Source organism: Aphelocoma coerulescens, chromosome 15 (genome assembly GCF_041296385.1).
Source record: "Aphelocoma coerulescens isolate FSJ_1873_10779 chromosome 15, UR_Acoe_1.0, whole genome shotgun sequence".
Classification (NCBI taxonomy): Eukaryota; Metazoa; Chordata; class Aves; order Passeriformes; family Corvidae; genus Aphelocoma; species Aphelocoma coerulescens.
The window spans coordinates 7,174,995-7,196,976 of NC_091029.1; the positions used below are offsets into that span (position 1 = coordinate 7,174,995).

General features: G+C 44.1%; 1 protein-coding gene across 2 annotated transcripts in view; it reads right to left on the minus strand.

The window, feature by feature from the left end:
* Positions 1-1,378: 1,378 nt before the first annotated feature.
* The window catches only part of LOC138119352 (uncharacterized), a 31,851-nt gene continuing 11,247 nt past the window's right edge, over positions 1,379-21,982 (minus strand). For both annotated transcript variants that reach the window (XM_069031107.1, XM_069031108.1), the window contains exons 2-7: positions 14,486-15,477; positions 10,338-10,389; positions 10,135-10,237; positions 8,723-8,886; positions 4,657-4,902; positions 1,379-4,030 (exon numbers count right to left, since the gene is read on the minus strand). In XM_069031107.1, the coding sequence (XP_068887208.1) occupies positions 3,293-4,030; positions 4,657-4,902; positions 8,723-8,886; positions 10,135-10,237; positions 10,338-10,389; positions 14,486-15,477 (2,295 nt within the window). In that variant the 3' untranslated portion in view covers positions 1,379-3,292. The remainder of the gene's footprint in view (positions 4,031-4,656; positions 4,903-8,722; positions 8,887-10,134; positions 10,238-10,337; positions 10,390-14,485; positions 15,478-21,982) is intronic.

Sequence of the window (21,982 nt, forward strand, 5' to 3'; positions counted from 1 at the left end):
CAAGCTTTTACTTTGGAGCTCTGTTTGTACAGTGAAAAAATAGGTAATGCCCACCTATTTTTGTCCTATTTAGTCTACCTAACATATTGGCTAGAGAGGTTTACTAGTATATTCCAGAATAATTCATTTAAAAAAGAAAAAAGGTGAACATTACTCAGTTTTGCTGAAAAGAATACTTCTGTTTGCTAGCTCCATAATGTTTCCTGACATTTTTCCCCCATGCAATTGTGATTGGAATGATTTTTCCCCCTCTTTACTGAGCATTTGGAGTGCTTATCCCATTTGCTGCTTGGTTACAGAACACAGAATTGCACAGCAAACCCTGCACTGCACGAGGGTAAAACTGAATCCAAACCCATGCATGAGGTTTTCTGTCATTAAAAGTGGCAGCACAGCTCTTCAAAGTAATAACAGCTGTTAGGAACAAAATAAATGCCATAAGTAATACTATTTAAAAACTAATCCTAGTCAATATTTACAGCTGAGAGTATTAAAGTGCTTTATTCCACCCAGAGCTTTCAGAATTTCTTAACTCTGCACTATGACGTTTTTGAAGAGTTTGGGTAGAAGCTGGCTGTGTTCCTGGGGGAAAAAAAAAAGAAAAGATGAGAACTTCAAAACAGTGGCTTTAGCTGTAAGAGGAAGAAAATATTTTATACATTCTTTGAAGGTACAAAACAGAACACAAATACCTTGTTAGCAGTTAACTTTAGTGATCTGCCTAAACAACCCATCCAAAAAAACCCTCATCAAACAAAAAAACTTCAAAAGGTAGGTCAGGAAATGAAGTCTCCCCTGGGGGAAGCCCACCTGCAGGCATTGGGCTTCAGCATCTTCTAGTGCCAGAAGGCATCACCTCTAAAGAGTTGATAAATGAGCCACCTCTGTTGTGAGAATAAGCAGCACTGTTCAATACTGCATCAGGAGGAGGGCCTCTGACCACATCGATGTGTAGGTGTGTGTGTATGTATACAGTCCATGCTGCAGCCAGGGTGTCTGGTGCAGTCCCGTGAATAACTGGCCATATGCTGCTGCAGCAGGCACTGATGGAAGAGTGTTCAGGCAGCAGGATATGAAAGGAAACACAAACTCCCACAGAAACCTCCTCTGGCAGCAGTTAGACAAACCTGGTTAGCAAAGTCTGTTCTTTGGTTGCACAACAGGTAGTGGAAAAGGTCGGTGTAAACAACCACCTCATCTTCGCTCTCACTCGGCTGCTGAGGAGAAATTGGGAAGGATCTAAAAAGGAGTGTTTGCTTTTCTGCTCTTCTACCACCACTGGGGTACCCCACATGCTGTCCTCGTGGTCTGAGGCACTGCCCATACAACTCAGGCTTTCAGCAAAACAAAGTAAGTGTTGTTACACTGTAGAAATGAGTAGTTAAACATGCTTTTATTGAAAAAGCCACTTTTTCCAGCCCTTCAAATGTAACTATTGTCAATAATTGAACACAAGTACTTTTCAAAAGTAGATTTTAGTACTTCAACCTTTAGAAATCTAGTAACAGAACATTGAATTATGATGTATATGAATTTAATGCAGTAGAAGTTATTGTTAGAGTACTGAAGACTTCTAAATATTTTTTAAATCATAAATATATTAACTCTTCCCTTTGAATCAAGTAGCATTAATTTAAAACAACAACAAAAAAAAAAACCACCAAAAAAGAATCAACCAACATGGAGCCAGACTTTGGCACTTCAGAACTACTCAACACAGTCTGGAAATAATAAATGCAGAGACTTGTTTGCTGTTCATGTTTGAGTCAACTGCTAAAGGGCAAATGTGTTTTTGCTTCCACTGCTACCAGCTGCAAGGCTTCTATGTCTAGGCAGACATGTAAACACACACAGAAAATACAAGGCAAAACCTATAGTCTTGTGTTGCATATCTCAGACATTAACAGGTGGCAAATGGAAGCTGTAATAGCAGGTGAAATCATAAATAATTCAGTTAAATATTTCAGCAATCAGTCAAATGCCTTCACATAGAAGGATTAAGATAACTGGATGCCCACTGCAGCTAATATAGGGGAAGACTTGTGCAGAAGATTTCTTTCTGACACCTGTTTTATGGCATACTATTGCTCTAAAACAATGTGCTGTGTCAGCTGCAAGATGCAGCTTCAGAGGGATTTTTTTCATTTAAGAAAGAAAATTCTAAATTGTGGGACAAACATGCAGGAGTCTCTTGCAAAGATATCACCAGGAGGCAATTAAAATACTGATGGGGTTATTAAAGGCAATAGGACTAGCAGGCTTCCCTTTGGTTCAGTGTTCCATTGAATGCCCTGGGTTTGTACTCAGGGAGGCACAGCCACGTAGGATTAATTCCTAAAGAAAGTGAGCACTCAAAGTTTGCCACACCTTAATTTTGTCTTTCAAGTCTTGCCTGCTAAAGGAAGGGGAATAGTTCTGTAGTCACTGTGCGTTACCAGCAATAAATAGCTGGTGGATATAGGATCAGAGCAGCTGCAAATATCCAAGTGTTGGATGCTGAAGACTATTCCTAGTATTTCAGTGTTTTTGTACACATGCTCCTGTTGCCATGAGGAGTCACTTAATGTGGTGGACTGAGGTGTTCTAAGCCTATGCAGACCTATCAAAGATAAAGCTACACCAGACTTTAATAGAACAAGCATCTGGCACTGGGTTGCTCAGCCTGTCTGTAAACTTCTCTAAAGAGTTAGGAGGTGAGATAATCATGGTCTTTAATATTAGAGTTGCTAATGCTTGGTAAGTTTTGTGCTAGACTGCAGAAGTTACGAAATACTTAAAATTAAGTTTACAAAACTGTATGCAAACATGCATGATTGAATTCTTACCCTTGGCTTGGCAAGGCTTGGATTGTACAGACAGAGCTATAAACAGAAGTTAACTCAGAGCTCCCAACAGAAAGACTCAAGTGATACCACAGGGAGAGGGGACTGATTTACATTTCAGATATAAACCACGGTGTGACCGCCCCAGGTTACTTTCATTCCCATCCCAGAAAAAGGTTTCTGCAGTCTGAAGTACCTTTTCAGAGGATGCTTTCTTGGGCAAACTACATCCAAATCTCATGCAAGAGAAGAGAGATGAGGTTAGTGAGCATAAGGGGAGATGGCATTTGTGCTGTGCTATGGTTTTTATCCTTGTAATCTCAGTTCCAACGTGTGGGAAGCAACGACCGCTCTCAACAAAGCTGCCTCCACGTGACTGCCACACTAAGCTGCTCAGCACAGCTTCTGCTCTGCTCACATCCCTGTTCCCTCTGGGTTTGGGAACTGATGTTTCAATCTTTCCAAGGACATCACTGGACTGACGCTTGGCACAGGGTAGGAGCAGCAGGGGTGTCGCAGTTCTGTGAGGTCTCAGTAGTGTTGGAATCTCCACCTGCTGAGCTCTGCTGGTCCCTGGAGGAGCTGGGGGCCTTTCCATGACATTTGTATGAAGTGGGGGATTTTGCCCAAAGGGGAAGACTCGATGGGAAGGTGGCAGAGCTGTTCCCCTCTGCAGTCAGAACCCCCAGCTGTTTCTCTGGCATGGCCAGAGCATACACAGCATTTTGCTCTGACAGGTGATCTCCACATTGACTAAGGTGTTCTGCTAGGACCAGAGGCTGCTGATCATCCCCTTCTTCAGAAATAACAAAAACTGGTTTGTTTTTATCTGTTTCTACCATAAGCTCCTTTGTTTTTGAACCGTTGACCAAGTTGATTTTCAGTGGGTTGGAGCTCTCTAGAAGATTTTTGGGGCTTTGGCTGTTACCTGGAGATGCTGCCCCTAGATGTCTTGAGGGATCCAACGGCCTCACATGTTTGCTGTCAGGGGAACTGGCTAAAAATCCAAAATAAGGGTTCCCAAATCTGGATTTCTTCAAATTGCAGGAGGTTAGCTTCCGCTGCCTCTGTGCAGACAGAGTGAGGGGGTATGAGGCATTACTGGCAGATGAATCAGAGTAAACAGTCTCTGATGCTCCCTCTATCTCAGTGGCTGAGATCACCTTTCTGGTTGGCACACCTTGGGATCTTGCAGCTGTAGAAAAACCCTGCACAAGATAGTACAAAACTAGTAGACATGCCATGAAAAGCATATCTCTTGAGAAACTTTAATCCCGAGAGAACTACAAGTTAAAATTTGTGGTTATGTTAGAGGTAAGATGCATTCTTTAGCAAAAACCTATGTTATTACCTTAAAAAGGAAGAAACATCCTTTATTAGCTTTGTAACAAGCTTTTGGTTTGATGACTAGTCAGTGAAACCCAGATGTCCCTGCCACACCTACGGATTCCTTGCAGTGCAATTACAATACATCAATTACAATAAAGTCAAGGCATAACCAGGGGGAAAAAAGCACACATCAGAACACTCAATGAGGTAATCTTGTCTGAAGGCATTTCTCAATGTTCTTCTGGACTGGGGATAATTTCTTAACCAGGTGCTAACTGCTGGAAAATACAGCTGCTTAACATTTCAGGAAAGCCTGGCTAAATTACAATATAATTAGGCCAGAAAGTTTCCCATACACCAAAGAAGATGGACTGAGATGTGTTTGCACTGCAGGACAGAGAGGTGATGCACTGGGCAAGGGTAAAACGTGTCCCATCAGTGAACAGTGGAGAGTACTGGAGCTGAGACCCTGACCTCCACATCCTCCCCTCCCTGCAAGACTTACACTGCTGTCAACCAGCTTTGTGAAGGGGCTGTTGGTGCTCCAGCTACACCATTTTTTCTGTAGCTGTGGTATTGGAGCCAGGAAGTCGTGGAAAGTGCGGGCGCTCCACGTGCGCTGCCTGGGACAGGGATTCTCCAGCTGGACATTCCCCTTCTCAGCAGCGTCTGCCCCTGCAGCCATGGGATGGGAGCTCAGCCAGTCAGACACAGAGGCCGGGCTTGTGACACTTCTTTTTAGGTTTTTGTCCTGGAAAGAGTAAATTAAGATCATTTACAGGCATCTTTCATCAAAACATTTTTAAAACACTTTGGAAACGGGCTGTTAGTGCAAGAGACATTGATTCGGTGGTTCTCAGGGGACACAGGAATGCAACTTCTCCTCATTGCTCTTCCAGCGTGCTGCCTGAAGCTCGCTGGCTTCCCTGGAGGAAAGTGTTACCTTGCTTCCCCAGTTTCAGGTTTAATGTTGAAGTGGGGAATTTCAGTTACATAAGATATAGTCCTACAAGTCTCACAAAATAGATGAAATATCTACAGCTTAATTTTACTGGAAATATTTGACAGATCAGAGTCGTAAACTTCACTGTGTAAAACAGAATTCTTCCACTCTGCTTGGCTCTTGGAAGGCTCCAGGTGTGTCTGTCTGGGGAAATAAAACTTAAGGAGGATGGAGCCCCTTGAAAGAAATCCAGAAGCAAGCAAGAAGAGAATCAGAAGTCTCAAAAATGCACAGTTCGGGAGAAAAGACTGAAGGAAGTGGTGCTCCTTATCCTACGTAAGGGAAGAATTAAGAAAATAAAAACAATGAAAAATAAAGAAAGGAAATAATCTGTTCTCAGTGTCTGTGGTGAATAGAACAAGAAGCCCAAGAAGTGGAGTGGAGCCAAGGAGATTTGCATTTCACATTAAAAAATGGTCTTCAGGTGGAAAAACATGCTTTAGGAGTAGAACAAGACAGCCAGAGAGGTGTAAAATTGGCATCATCAGAAGGTGAGACCACATTAAACTGCTGTCACCAGCCCTGTGTATGAGCAGAGTTGATCAGATATGGGAATGAACTACAGACAAAAATCTCTTCCATACTTTATAAGTTCTGATGTTGTATTTGAAATCACAATTTTTGTCATTAATATTGATACAAGCTTAGAGCCAGAAAAGTTAGAGAACCCCTGGCATTCCTAAGAATCTCCTTTCATTCTTACTAATACTTCACCTGTTATTTAAGCCTCCTGTTACACAACTCTATACATATTTTTAATTTTCAGCTGTGCAAATATGGTTGTCATGAGAAGAACACAAAATCCACATTCCCAAAGTTTACATAGTCCTTAAAGAGTGTCTGAAATAAATCCCACAGTGTCCTGGATATAAAAATCCTGAGAAACCAGAAACATGTAATTAGTTATTTCTGAAAAACTGAATCTCCCAAGTTTCTGCAAATCAAAGAAACTCTTTAGTGAATGTGTCATATTGGAAATGGATGGGCAGAGAGGCAAGAAATTAGCACTAGATCAGAAAAAGAAACTCAGTAGGAAGCCAGGAGAGGCATCTGGATAAGTTTGTTTCAATATTAAGCTCCTAGTCTAAGATTTTTTTGAAGGAACAATCTTTATTTATAAATTTTTAAGCTGGCTGTCTTCTCCTCAGAAGCCTCTTCAGGCTGTCTTAGGATTTATTATTCTAATATTATTATAAATACCTCCAAACTGATGTAAAAATTAGCCACTGGTTTTGAGATAGATGCTCTGGAAGCAAGTGGGATAATGAACAATGTATTTCCTAGACTTTTGAAAATGTTTTGGCAAGAAACGTTTGTTAAACTTCCACGATCATACTTTTTACTCAAACCTTTGCATCTGAAACTTGTAATGTCTGATCAGAAGTCAGAGATCATAGTCATAAGTTAGCCAAAGGGTGAATAATGACCAAAGGGGATGTAGAAAGCCATGACTCTCCTAGAGGACACCTGGAAGCCCCCCCAAAAGCCATCCCACCCTCCATTTCCTCAGGCCAGTCTTGAACTGAGAGGGTTTTTTGCTCTCCCAGCTCTTTCCTCATAACACAGGACTGGTGCTTTCAAATAGGTTTTAAAAGCTGCAAAGCAAAAGCCAGCTAATCACTGGCTCAGGCCCAGCAGAGCTGAGGCTCACACTTGGTGGGCAGCACAAGAGCAAGCAGCCAGACACAATTTCTCAGGGAAAAGATCAGGCTAATTTTTTTAATGAAAGCTCCTTATAACTTGCTTTGTCTAGTCAAGCATTGTGGGTGAGGTGAGTTTGCTGGCATTATTTACTGTACTGTGAAGGCTCAGGATTTCACACATCTTTTCACATGGGGATAACTGCTTAGCTCCTGCCAAGGAACGGGCTATGCTCCAGTGGATATCTCATCCCACTGCCTAGTGCTGGGCCACAAATCCTCTGTGAGGCCTGGAGGCTGGCGGGCCAGCAGCATTTCACACCCTAAAAATACACATCTAAAAATTCAGCTGTAAACACATTTAATATCCAGGAACCCTGAGTATCAAGTGGCCTGATGAGATTCCCGTTTGAGTGCAGGTTTGTAAATAGTCTGCTGTGCTCAATTTCCACACCCCTGGAGAGGATGGGCTTCAGCTGTGGGGAAAGGCCCAGGGCTTTCAAAAAGGCCCTGCCATGCTTCCAGGCTTGGTGCTCTGTTCCTTGAGGAATGTAGTTGGGAGTATTGTCTCACTTGAGTGCTGCATGGATTTCAGTGAGGTGATACTTCCTGAGTTAATAATGTGTTTAATTCTTTGGGTTATTTTCACTGTTTGGACACCCCTTTTTTTTTTTTTTTTTTAATAAATGCTCTCTGAAGATTGCTTGCAGAAGCAATGTCAGAATAGAAATGGGAGGTTTATGTGTATTTTTTCCTTCTGACGAAAGTGGGGGAAAAGGCACAGGAAAATGGTTTTCCCTCCTGCCTAAATGCTGGGTGTGTGTGGGACTGCCACCAGGTGAAGCTCTCTGCACTGGAAAGGACCAGGAGTGCAGGTGTTTATTCAAGGATGCCCAGTCTGGGTGCAACTCCCAGTGCCTTGCTCCACAGAAGGTAAAGGTCAGGCAGGGAAAGGCTCCAGAGCTGTTCTCCCTTCTTTCCCTCTCTCTGTTCATCAGGGTGGCCAGCTGGAGGAAAAGCTCAGCACGTGTCTTACACCAGCGTAGGAAAATCCTGACCAGCCTGGCCTCCTGGCTAATTTCCTAATCAAGTGCAGGGATACAGAATGCTTTTGTTTTGTAAACTGTGACAGAAGTATTACACAGCCTGTCCTGGGCTTGTGAGTTCCTTGTGCTGGTTGTTTATCCTCTTGTGGGAAAAAGAGAGGGCACTGGAGAAGAGAGTATTGACCTGGGAAAGGCTTTAGCAGACACTTGCAATGAATGTGCTCTGTCTGCACTCACTCGAGGTTGAAGAGGTGACAGCCAGACCTGAGGCTTCTGAGCTGTCATCTGTTCCTAAACAAATAAAGGACCAGGAGTCCAGGGGAAAGAGCTAAAATAAGGGAGAACCTGCTGAATCAATTCAGGTTTCTGTCTGTGAATTTGGAAGGGCCCCAGTGCTTTCACTTGAACCACTTGATTTTTTTAGAGCCTGCACCATTAATTTTCACATCAGCTTGGTGAGACACTTTCTGCCAAGCTGAGGAGCTGAGTAACTTCCCTGTTCACTTGGAGTGGTGGGCAGGAGTAGGTCTGACTCCCAGGTCTTTCAGTTGCTACCAGTGATAATTTTAATGGAACATCAGCTTTGCCAATTAACACTTCTGCAGGCTGATCCTATTGCCTGCTAGCAAACATCTGCATTACTTGCTGTCACAGCCAAGGTAGAGTTCTGCATTTGCTCTTTCCAAAGCTGGGAAGATACTGGCTCAGGGGATCACAGTCCACATCATTTGATGGCAGCTCAGCTTGAGGGTTAGGAGAACTGCCTGGTTCCATCCCTGCCTTTCTAGAAAGTGGGCATTAGGCATAAATGGACAGGTATGACAAGTGCTGTCCAAGAGGGACAGCCTGTGGCTTGCTAGAGATGCTGAGGAATGTTCCTACCTGTATCCTGTAGGTGGTAAAGCTCAAGCCACTGGTCCCAGGTCCAGCAGAAATTATAAACACTTCATCACTCCCAGTCTCAGTGGTCACTGCAGAGATGGAGGAGGGCACATCTGGGTCAGTGTCCTGAGGAGACCGTTCTGTGCTGCCTCTGCAGGAAGTGACTGAGAAAGGAAGAAAATCAATAAAGACTGCTTGCAAGTGTCCAAAGCATCTGTTTCCAACTCCTCCATGACAAACCCTCCTCCTTCCATCCCTAGACAATCTAGAGCAGTGCTTTGGCTGGCTGTTGCACCAGCCAGAACAAAATTCAAGTCAACAGTTTGCCTTCCTGAAACTGCAAGCTTTTAAAAACAAAACAAAAGAGGAGAAACACCCCTGGGTCTGCTTTCTAATAGAAACAGACGAACTGAAATCCCTTGTGTTAAACACAAGAGGTTGTGCTGGAGATCAAAAACTTGCAGAGTTGCTCAACTCATTATTTATTTTTATTTACTCATGCCTGCTAATACTGGGAGCTGTGCTTTTTGGTTAAACCACAGTGATGCTGCTCCTACAGGCAGCCTGATGCTCCAAGGACTGCCACAGAGGGGTGTGTGTGTGTGTCTGCAGGTGTCCCCAAGGCTGGTCATCTGGTCCAGGCAAGGAGAACTCTGGCCACAACTTCCTCAGGAAGGAGATGAGAAACTGTCGTGGCAGGGAGCACAAAATTAGCTTTTTATGGAGAAACCCTTGTGAGAGCTGAGTGTGTAGTGGCTGATGGTTCACTGGGAAACTGATGGTGTGTCGTAACACAACATAAAGTCACTCCCTGTTGGCCTTTACTAACCAAATGGGACACTGGGACAGTTCGTGTGTTGAGACTCAAAATTGCAGCAAGTGACATTCTCTGCAGCTTGGCTGGGATGCTCTTTTCTGGAAGCACACTGTGAGGTAAATGTCACCCAAAGCACCTCCATCCACAGACCCAAGAAACAGTGAGCTCCAGGAGTTAGAGTTGACCAAAGTCAATTTAAGCCTTGTAAAACACATCCTCTCTGGACAAAGTTAGGCCTGAGGCAGGTGAAACTCTTCCCTGGTTTATGGATCTGTGTAAGTTGTTTGTAGCAGCCTGAACCCAACACATTTGCTCTGCTAACCCAGTGTCTCTGCAATGCCATGCACTGCAACAGCTTGTGCTGGCAGCGTGCTGGAGCTGTGCTTGTGCGAGCTCCTTGCCAGGGGAATTACCCTAGCAGGGAGCGGGGAGCAGCAAGGGACAGTCCCCACAACAAAGGCTCTCTGCTGTGGAGTAGCTCTCCAGCTGTGCATGGGTGAGACAGCAACAAGGACTGCGGGCAAGAAACGATCTGATGAACTGGCCCAGGACTCCGGGGTGCCCTGACCCGCTCCGGCCGAGGCCCTGCACTTACCCGCCTGCTCCCGGCTCACAGAGTGGTTGTTGTTTTCATTCTCCCGACTTGGCACCACCAGCTGGAGCTCATTGATATCGACAGTGGAGTTCTGGATCCTGTTCTACAACTCAGAACATGCCCCAGTAAACATCGTCAGATAAACAGTGCAACAGCCAATATGAAAGAGAGAAACAGAAATTGCTGAAGCCATTAGCACTAACCTCCTGGTCACTGCATGCGTTGGATGAGCTCCTTTTGGGGCACGTTCTCTGCCTGAAAAGGAGAGACAGCAACAACAACAACAAGCCCTTGAGTGAGTTAAAGACCCACAGCAGGAAAGTTCTCGGCTCTGCTCATCCTGCAAGGGGAACCCAGCAGGTTATGAGCATCCAAAACACTTGCCAAGACTCAAGGCAGCAAGGCCTGTAAACAAAGGGAGAAAATTATATGCTCATGTGGTGGAAAGTCAGCCGAAGAAGAGAAGAACCTGTCATCTTCTTCCCATGCTCACTGCAAGAGCAGGAACAGAGCTCAGACCTCTGCTGAGTCCCACCAGGCTCCCCCCTGACAGCTGCTCTTTCACACCAGTAACTGAATAGCAGGACTGAGATCTTCAGTCTGGGCAGTGACATCGTTCTTATCCTGCTAGACAGAATATTTCATCTGCATAGCTAATTCTGCACACTGGGTTATATTTAGCAAGCAGAGAGCATCAGATGCTGTTCATTTGTATGACTGTTTCACTGAAAGACAGTGCTGTGGCAGATGATTATGGGATGAATGTGCCCCTTGGCTGAAGGGAGACACATGTCCTTACCCATTTTTTCACATTTTTATTAAAACTGAGATTGTGAAACAACTAGTGTTACAAACTTTTGAATGAATAAGACTTAAAGATATCACAACGAAAGGCTGGCACTGATGGACGTGATAATGACTGAAACAAGAGTAGTTTGTGTTCAATGGCTGTCCAGGGGACAGTGCAGACACAGGGGAGCATTAGGGACTCACTGACGGGATGCAACCCAGGTTATTGCAAAGGCAAATTCTCACCCCCAGGTGATGGATGGGCAGCAGGCAGTGAGTGGCAGGGAAGCTTGGGTGGGGAGAGATGGCAGCACTGAAGGCTTGATGGAGTCACTGTACACCCAAGGGTTGGGAGGTTATGCAGATGCAAAATGCAGTTGCAATTCATGGGTTGCAACCATACAGCAAAAGTTTGACTGCACGGGACAGGATTAAAATTAAATAAGGTGGATGTATCTGTTGTTCTTGAGGCTTGGGAAAGAAAATAAAAAATCCCCCATTACTCGAGCCAGGTTTCATGGCCAAAAGTAATTAGAATTATTGGCCAACTAACAACTGAAGCTTTCATTCCCTCCCCAAGTAGCAAACAAAAGCTGCAGTGTGGCAGAGACTTGGAGTTTCCCCAGAGAGCTTTGCCCTGGCTCAATGCAATGAGCCTGAGCAGATACTGCTGATGACTTGGTGCATTGGAGTGGCAGTGGGTGCCAAGCCCATCCCAGGCCATTTCTACTCCTGGCAAGGCAGAGCCAGCTACTTTTAGCTGAGCAAGAGCAGCAGATAGAAATGGGAAAAAAAACACCAACAGCTAAACCTAGTACCAGAGGAATAAATAAAGTATGAAGAGAAAAGAAAGTGGAAGGCAAGTTTATGAGGCCAAGAGCTTCCAGGTTACTCTTGGCATCCTCTGCAGTGCCCAGTCCAGCCAGGACAGTGTCCCTGTGCCTCGGGGGGCTGGTCCCAGATCTGAGTGTGCTGCACTGGTAAAGCACCATCATTTCCCCCCTCAGCCCACCCCGTGCCACCCTGACATTTTCTGCAGTGAGGACAGACTGTGGCTAATATACATTTAACACCTGATTTCAAGCCTCTCTTTAGGACAAGAAGCATAAAATAGAGCTTGATGGGCTCAACCTAAAAGAAGTTTAATGCTCAGTGGTTAATGGCCTCAGCAGTCTTATTCTGAGCTGCACTAAAAACCCACAGCTGGGACGTGTAGGCAAGCTCCAACCAGTGCCAGTGGTTCTGGGGCAGAGACCAATACCCTTGAAGCAGTTACCACAGTAAAGAGGAAAAAAAGACTCTTCCAGTACAACACAGATGAGGTAACTCAGCACAGGTCATGGCATCACTTCCACCTGGTCTCGCTTAAGTGCTTTAAGTCTGACAAGAAATAAAGCAGTGTAATCAAGGCTTCCCAGGAACAGCATGCAGGGAATGCAGGAGGCTGGGACAGTAAACGCCCTTTCAAGATGCTAAAGGAGTTGGGGTAGTCTCTATTTATATTCAGTCAATAGCTGGCTGAGGTATAGATATCTTCTTTATTAAAAAAAAAAAAAAAAAAAAAAGAGTTGTAGAGCAATGAAGAGGCATAAATGCCAGTGTTAAAAGAAGCAAGCCTAATCCTGTGCCATAGGACCCCATAGGTAGGATGTATTCCCAGCAACCAGAACATACAAACATTGGTGTGTGGGGCTGAAATCCTGTGGAATTTTTTTTTTCTGGTGATCAGCAAGAGCAGAAGGTTATTTTGTAAACATCTGACAAGCAAAAAGCCAAACCGTGAATGTGAGCAGCATGGTCTGACTTTCTAAACAAGCTTTGCAGAGGAAACCTCAGCCAGTGGAACCTCAGATTGCCGGTGTACTTTTAGGGTTGAATAATACCCTGCTTCATGGATTGTTACAGTGAAATTAAATAGGGGTATTGGAGCAAGAACAGCCTACTCAACATGTGTATCAGCCCAGACTGCTACCATAGCAAAGGGAGCCTGTTTCTGTCTCTTTTGAAGATTGGCAAGGGTATAAAAATAAAGTATTTGGTATCTGGAAGACATTTTCCACCAGACATTTTCCTTTAGAGCTAGCAAAAAAATTGTGGTCTAAATTAGTGTTTTGCAAGCTCTTTAAAAACAAAAAGGTTAGTTAGATGTAGCACATGCAAGTTTAACTCTTACAGCTATGAAAAGCTCAGATCCTGAAAGCAGGGATTTCTATATATACAGCAAGAGAGATGATATTTAAGCTTCACCACTGTGCCTGTGTTCTCTGGTGCCCAGTGTGATGGCCTGCATTTCGTATTTGTTCAGCCAGAGCTAAAATGCAGCCTCCAAGAAGGACAAGGAAAACCAAGTTCCTCTGTCAAACCAGCCTCAGTGGCTAGGGGTGTCTGGGCAATCCTGAGACCTTTGGGGTTGGAGGATGTACACTGGATGAGGCAGGGGATGCAGGGAGGGAGAAACCAGAGCAGCTGCATGATGGCTCTGGGAAATGAACGCTGATGCCAACACCCAGCCACCACCGTGGAGCCCTACAACGGACAGCGTCTGTTTCAGTTTACCTGATGTTTTCATCGAAGTAAAAACATTTGAAAAATAGTGTTTATTTTGACAAAAAACCTGGGGAGTATGGGTTCTGTTTTGAATTTGTTGGAAGGGAGAGAAATAAATCACTGTTTCTACAAAAATGTTTTCACTAGGGAGTTAGAAAAATGCAAACATATGCTGGGGGGGTGGAGAAGCGTTCCTTGGATAGATATAGAGAAAAGGAATATATAAAAGAAAAGCAATTGACTGGAGAGGCATGCTTGTGTAACTGTCTGGTTTTAGCCATTTAACTAGTCAGCATCAGGACCTGGAAATCCACAACCCAACCTGACCATCAGCTCACTTGCCTGGATAGTTTTGGATTGCATTTGGGAACAATGAGAGGTACTGCAGCATGGCTCTGGGCTCTTCCCCAGCATCCCAGGGATGTGCAGATGACTTCTTAACACACTGAAAGCATGGGGTTTAAAATGTCTGCACAGTCTCTTGGATAAAATATGCTACAGATGGGAAAATATTTTTAAATCTTAATCCTAAGTGGTAATACTTTGGTTATTATTTACTTTTCTTCAGAGTGCTAGTGATGGTTAGTTAGAGTCAAACTGTGGGACCTCTGTGAAAAGATGCAGTGACTGTCAGCTCAGCCTGCTCAGGAGCCTCAGGGAAGGATGATCTTTCTGTGCTGATTTTGTCCATCAGCCAAAAGCTGATGTTCAAAGGCACCACTGCCATTGAAACAAAAAATTGCCCAGGAAAGTCCTGACCATTTAAGTATTTCTGCAGGAAAAAGAAAATAAATCTGAGGTACAGGAGCTGTAGAAGTAGGAAAGAAAACTGAGGAGCCCAGGGCAGGAGCAGTGAGCAGCACTGACTTCCTCTGTACCTGCTCTATTACATTTGGAGGACAGCAGGAGTTAGCAGCGCAAGGGAAATGTACCATTTTTCTGGAAAACTCTTTTCTGGTTTTTTCCCTAGGGATAATATCCCATGCTTCCAAGGCTCTGGTGTGCATCACCTTACCTGCAAGCTACGCAGAGGGCAGAGAGCAAAGCAAGAGCAAACACAATGATCCCTGTAGTAATTGCCAGCATCATCATATTTTCCTTCCTCTCCTGCCTCACAGCATCCACAGCATCGGGGTCAGTGATGTTCCTGTACTCAAAGAGCATCGCAAAGCCTCGGCCCCGGTCCGTGGTGGTGATCAGCTCCACGATAACCTCAACCATTTCCAGAGATGAACCAAAGACCATGGTCTTGTTTACAGGGGAATTTGGCCCACAGAAGCGAGAGGAAAATGTGATGAGATCAGAAACATATAATACATCATGGGGACAGACATCCACTGCTGACTGAGGGCTGGAGGAGATTTCCATGGGCAATGCTGTTGAGGGAAGAGTCCAGCTCTCTACTGTGACTTCATCTCTCTCACTAGCAGTTAAGTGGGCTAGCAAGATCTTCCCTTCCAAATCTCCTGTTTCCAGGCCACTGGTATTTTGCCTCTGCATCGAGGCACTGCCAGCCACAGGGAATGGCAGCTCCTCTGGGTGAGCCTTGGTAATCGCTTTGGGTTCCTTCATCTGCTTCCACTGGTTTTCTTCAGATGCTTGTTTGGCTTCATCTTTTTTTGAGATGGTTCCTGGAAGTTCATCCAGGTGACCAGCAAGGTCCTTTGACTGGTCTCCGGTGCTGCTCAGATTCTGAGCCACCTTTGACATTGAGGTCTGGAGAGAGGGTTTTGTGGTATGGACAGCAAAGTCCAGGTTTTCCTCAAGAGAAGGCATGTCCTTATTTTCTGTTGTAGCAGAGGCTGAAAAGCCATCCCAGGGGGTTGGAGTTTCACTAGAGCTCTCAAAAATGTCAAAATCAAATATTTCCAAGATGAGATGGGTTCTCATGGGAATGAAGAACTGCCAGACGCAGTGTGTCCCTGGGTAGTAGTTGTTTGGAAAACCTGGTGACAAAATCAGGCCTCTTTCCATTGATTCCACCACTGCACCACAGGAATAATACACCTGGGAAATAAAACAAAGAATCTTACATCTTGCCATAGATCATACACAGGATGCAGTCTGCTAGACTGATGGAAGTTCCTGCTCTTTTCTTTCCCTTCAGAGACTGGTTTAAGATACCCTCAAGACAGGGTAATTCATTAAGCTTGTGCAAGTCTCAGCTCCTACTTTTGTGGAGCATCAATCTAATATGGAAAACCACTCTTAGAGACTATGGAAGTGTATATTGGATGGTCAACCTCCAAGAGAAATATAACCCACATAAGTAATTCACATAATTCTCACTTCCTACTACTGATAATTTGTGCTGTTGGCAAACACACAACTTTTTGACCACACAAATATGTTGCCCTAAACAGTTGGTTGTGTGAGAAAAATCTTAAGAAGCTAAAGGAAAAATGTGTCACAGCATCTCAAACTCTGTGTTATTTTCATTACAAAAACATTTTCATGTAAAAAAGAAACTTTGCATTGATGATCACCCATGATTCATCCAACCAACTCATCTTCTGTTTCAAGGACATTCAGCCTTATTTACTTCAATAAAATAGCCTGTTTTGATCGGGCAAATCGTCTCTTTTTCAAGTGCAAAGCCTCTCAAAATAGTGACAGCAGATACCAGCTCTCACCAGTAAACCAGCAACCAACATGCATTTTACATAACACAGCAACAGTTCCATGTGAAATCTGCTATTTCTTCCTTCTCCACAAATTGCCTCCAGCCTCCAAGGAGGAAGGAAGTCCATAAATGGTGGTACTAACCACCACTCTGTGCTTCTCAAAAGGTGCACAAGGCTGCTTTTGCACATCATATTTACAACTACCTTCTCCCAAAGCCACTCTTGGAGCCTTATTTCAAGATTCTTTCATAAATTTGCAGAGCACAGAGCCCAGTCTGCGCCTTGGGCAATTGCTTTTGAAAAGGGGAAAAAATCAGAAGTGCTTAGGTCACAAGCCCTGTCTATGAGCATGGGTTTACAAGCATTAATTGGAAAAGAAAGGGAATGCTTTGGGTTTGGTGTGGTTTTTTTATTGGAAATGATTAGTTGTCTTGGTCTGTTATCTATTTAAACACAAAGGAACTTGGCAGTAGAACAAACAAAGCTTATGAAGTCCATATAAAGCCACAAAGATCAAAATACTCCAGATTTTTTTTCTCTTGGTCCCTCCCCTTGGCTCATACTGAAATGGAAGGAGAAAAAAATGCAATGCCAAATGTTAAAAGCTCCTAAATAGAAACAAAATCCAGACCTGTTCTGAGAGGCACAACCTTTGTTTTCCAGCAGGTGCTGCTCATATTCTGGGGGATTTCAGGGTGGATGCAGGATGGCCACAGAAAATGACGAAAACAGTAACGTGGGTGGAAACTGTGTTCTGTATTCAACTTGAAATCCAATATTTGACTTGTAAAAGTGTCATTTAAATCAAAGCTTATGTTAGTTATAGTGGAATAAACTACAGGCTTCTCATATAAGGCACCTGGGCTGGGCTGTGGCTGGAAGTCTCAAGTGGAAAAGAAACCACATTCATTGCCACATACATATTATTCCCTGTCTAATGCCTTAGGAGTCCCACATGTAATACCAAAACATATTAATAGAAATTTACTGATCTTTTCTCTAGGAGGTAAATTTTTGGGTTTCAGTCTGGATTAGTTAGTTCATGGTAAAAATCCAGGGGAAACAAGCAAAACTTTTTGTCAATTTGAGAGGCTACAGGTCCTAACATTTAGATTCATTTACTAATTCACATCAGAATTATAGATACATTTGTTGCCACTTGGATTTTACTGAAAACATGCTGATTTTCAGTGAATATGCTCCTCTTTTCTGAGGGAGAGGATGCCTCTTACACTTGGAAGAAGAATTGAGGGATTTTCTGTGGCTTCTCTTGTATTCCTTCCCTCCATCCCAGCGTATCAGTGCAGTCTTGCCTTTGTTCCACACTAATCTTCTGAGCTCACTTTTAAACAAGATATTTGCATAGCAAGAAACAGTAAACACCACCTAACTTTTCCACTAAAATATATGTCCAGTTTTGGAGGCAGAATGTGCACCAGAACTGCTGCTCTCGCAGGGTGGCACTCCTGGGTGTGGGAGGATCACAGATTGGCTCAAGCCTCCTTAAATTAGCAGTGATTGAGGGTTGAGATTTTGTTTTGAGGAATATGTGAACTGATCCAGTTGCCTTTTTTCAGACACTGAAAAGGCGCTTGGAGGCGTTCACAGCCCCACCTCTACTACCAGAGGACTTTGTTAACACCCGGGAGCTGCAGCCACCAGATCAGCGGATCCTGTGGGATTCATCACCAGAGTGCTGAATGGGGAAGTGCATCCCCCCAAATCCCTCGCCCCCGCTCGCAGGATAAGCTCCCTTTCCTGCCTTCACTTTCACTCAGATCTGTCAAACTGTCACCATTTGAGGAGGAATATCTTGCACATTCTGTGTACATCCAAGGAGTCTCAGATTCAAGGCGCCTCTTGAGCCACCAGCTGGCTACGATGCAAACCCCAAGAGCTGCCCTGCACCCCCAAACCTGGGCAGAGGGGGATGTGCAATGTGTGAATTCCAGAAATATGGCTGAAAGGTCATGGCAGTGGGTGATTGTTCATTCCTTATAGCTTGTGAGACCAAAAAGATTCAAGACTTGCTCTGAGATCAGGGAAAAAAACCCACAAGGGATAGGAAATGCAAGACAGACCTGAGGGAAGGGGAGGGGGAAGGATTTCTGATTAGTTTATAATCCACAGCTGAATGACTGACAAACTGGTTTTGTTCATTTGAATCACCCATTATGAACCCTGAGTTTTGCCAATTAGACACAGATGTTCCCTTCTGCAGCAAGCTGTAGACTCGTGGGCTTTTGACAGATGCGTGCAAAAAAAATTGGCACATTTTTAATCTTTGCAAATGATAGGTTGTTGTCTTTTTAAAAACAACACTTGATATATGCCCACACCAATTAGGGGAATTACGAGCAGGGAGAACCAGATTACCAGTCCTGCTCTTCTGCTTTTCAGTACTTTCGACTCTGGCCAGAGGTCCAAAATGTTTCCAACAGTTGTGTTGCACTGAACCTCCAGTGGTCAGACAAATCCTACCTGCTTTCTGTATCAGGGTAACTGGGGAAGAGCATTTAGTAGGTTTAGAAGTAACTCAAATCTCAGCTACTGCTGCTTGGCCATAGACACAATGCTTGGCTATTTCAGAACATGCCAAGATGTTGCATTTCCCCCTTTCACGCTACACAGCCCACTCAGAAGCTTGAATCTTCTGCCATTACTAAAAAATGCCCCGTTGTCATGTACTTACCTCCTCCTGTGCTGGTGTTTGGACTGAGTAGTTAATACAGACATCAGCTTTGAGCTATTTAAGTTACACATGTGTAAGGAGTTACAAGGCCTCTGCGCCAGGAAACACAGGGCTAAGGAGTACAAGGAGGCCCTTGTGCTTGACCCTCAAAGGTGATTCTGGAAGTGATGCTCTGATGGTGGTGAGAATGCTCTGCTGCCCTCTGAAGAGCGCAGCTGCAGCAAATCCACATGTGATGCAGTCATAGAGAGCTTTTCTTACACATAAAGCCGTGCTGGGTCACAACAGATGTGGCCAGAAGTGATTGCAAGACGTTGTTCAGGGATCTCACTGCAGACACCAGAGGCTGCTTCCTGAGGACCACCAGCTCCCAAAGAAAGAGCAAGCCCTTGCTGTATTACACAGGGGTGCTGCACAAAGCCAGTGTGTCATTGCTCCACACTGGATTCTGTACATCAAAGAGCTCTTGAGAAGCAGGAGGTACTGATGAAAAGCAGAATTCCCATGCATAAAAAGAAGAAAATTACTGTTTTGGCCAGATGGGATTTTATCATAAGGCCCACCCAAGAATATGCACCAGGAAGAGTAGTTATCATCGTCTGAGTAATACAACCCTTAACTCTGCTCTCCACTCACACAACACCTACAAATGTAGGCCTGGAGCCTCTGCATTATTCCTGCAGGAACACTGTCAGGGAATCAACACATTCTAAGGAAATCCCACTCTCTACAAGATTAATTTAATTTAATAATATAATTATCAAAGAAGGCACCAGGCTAGAGCTAGACCAGAGGCATGCTCAGAAGCAAGCTCCCCACTTTACCAGGACAAGACAAGTTCCTGCAGCAGCTCAGAGCAAACCCACACTCAAAACCTGCAGGGGCCTTGCAATAAGCCATGAATGGCAAGTTGTGGCAGCCTGTAGCTAGCCCACAGACTCTTCAGTGACGGGTACCAGCCTCTGTCTGAACCACAGAGAGCAGGCATGGCTCAGTTTCTCAAGCTTCTCTGTCCTGCCTCCAGGAGAGAAGTGCTGCTGGCCTGAGGTGATGCTGGGAGCCCAGAGGGAATGTGGGAGGATACTGTCACATGTAGCTGGTAAGAGAAGGTGACATGGCCATGTGATTCCACTTGTAAAGATACAAGCCCGGCTGAAGAGAAGTGGAAACAAAGTGATGCAAGGCCCTGGCTAGGGAAATCCTCAGGCCATTTGTGTTCCTAGATTTTGCTTCTTTTTCTTCATTCATGTTAATGCTGGTTACGAGGAGCTGCTGGTTGCAACATCCTAGAGGACACCAACTCACTTGCATCCCAAAGACTGTTTATTTTTAAAGTGTATTTATTTCAAAGAAGGGGAAGGAGGACATCCTGTCTTGATGTTTGATAATTCCTCTGTGAGCACGATCTGAGATTCTCTGGCTTGGGACTTGTCCAATGTAGCTTGTTTTCTTTTATAAAATACCCAAGAAATAGCAAGTTCTTGTGGTGCATACCCAGAGTCAGAGTGAAAACTCAGCAGAGGAAACTGGAGACACACAGCTGAGCCACTACATTTCCACGACATCCCCAGGGGCCAAGCCACACACCTAATAGAGGTACCCAGCTGCAGGCTTGCAGGGAAATGATGTGCAAAGTTCATAACCCACTTTGCCCTCATTAATGCTTTATGCACATCTCAACTTCCATGCATTTCTCACATGTGTTTCGAGTTCCAGGCAGATTTAAAAAATGTCACTTCCACTTCTTTTTAGAAACAAGAGTAGGAATAATCTACTATATTCCAAATTGACTGAACATTTAAGAAGTGCTGCAACTATTAGTCTATTCAAGCACAGATGTGTATTAACTCCTTATCCAAGTTAAAGGGCTTTTTGGTCTTTGCTGGAAGACTGTACTAGAAAAAATCTAATACTGGAGTAATGAAGGGAAGTGAGGATAGAAGCTTTTTGTGCAGACCTCAGGCCCTTTAAAAAATCATTCTGAAGTCACAATACTTGGTTATGATCCCATTACTTGGATCAGAGGGTTATTTTATGTTTTGTCCCTTCCTGTAAAATAGCCCCACTACTTAAACACTTCTAAGAGCAGAAAAGAAAGAACTCCTCTACAGGTAGATTTTTTTGCTTAATTTAAAAATCAAAATCCACTGTAGCTGCCCGGTGTCAGAATAGGACAGTGTATGGGCATTCCACAGTAGTCTTATCTTGTCAGCCTACAGCTGATTCAACAGAAGCCACAGCAAATAGTTTCTGCACAGAGATGGATGCAGTCTTAGAATCCAAGATTGTTCAGCCTGGATGATTAAATTTAGCCATCTGAGCTCAGCATCAGTGGGATGAAAATCCAGCAAGCTTTATTTGAGATCCCTCTCCCCTCCAAAATTAAAAACATCTTATGTGCACACATGCACACACACGTGTGTTTCTTTCAAAGAGCTGGAAACGCTTCAAGGCTCCTTCACCAGCTCCTTCACATTTATTCTGCCCAAGGGACCTCTTCAAAACTCTGGCTACACCAACATCTTTGCTCAAAACACGGAGGGGGAGGTATGGCATCCCAGCTACCTCCCCCTTCTCCCCTCCAAACATAGGAAGTTCATTCCAAGCTAAAGATCACGCGGACTCCTGAGGACATTTGAACAGAGCCAGCCACCTGGGATGAAAAACGAAGTGGCCCAAACACTCAGCCAGAGCAGAGAGAAAATGCTAAACTTGGGGTTTTAAAAAGAAAATGAGAAGGAAAAGGGGAAAGTTTTCATTCCACAATCCCAGCTTACAAGGGAAAAACAAAATAAAGACAAGTCTTTACTTGCTGACGTGGCTGGAACTCACTGCAAAGCGACCAGAAATACGATTCTTGTGGTTCCCAGCAAAAGCCCCAAGTTCTCCTCTCACAGTATTTCCAAGCTAGGGAAGTCTGAGCTTTTTTGGATGCTCATCAAATACAGGATCTGAGGAAAGACTGTCCCAAGAGTAAGATAGAAAACTCCAGTCCATTGGTTTAAGAAGTGACCACATTTCCTTCACCAGATGACTGATCTAGAGATCAAAGCTGGTAGGACTTTTCCCAAGCAGACGACAAAGTTAATCGGAGACTTTGGAAAATCAGTGCTCTACTTAATTTTGCATTTTCAGCTCATCTTTGTGTGCAAGGTTTATTTTCTTCCATTAGCATGAACTAGATACAGCTGCAGAA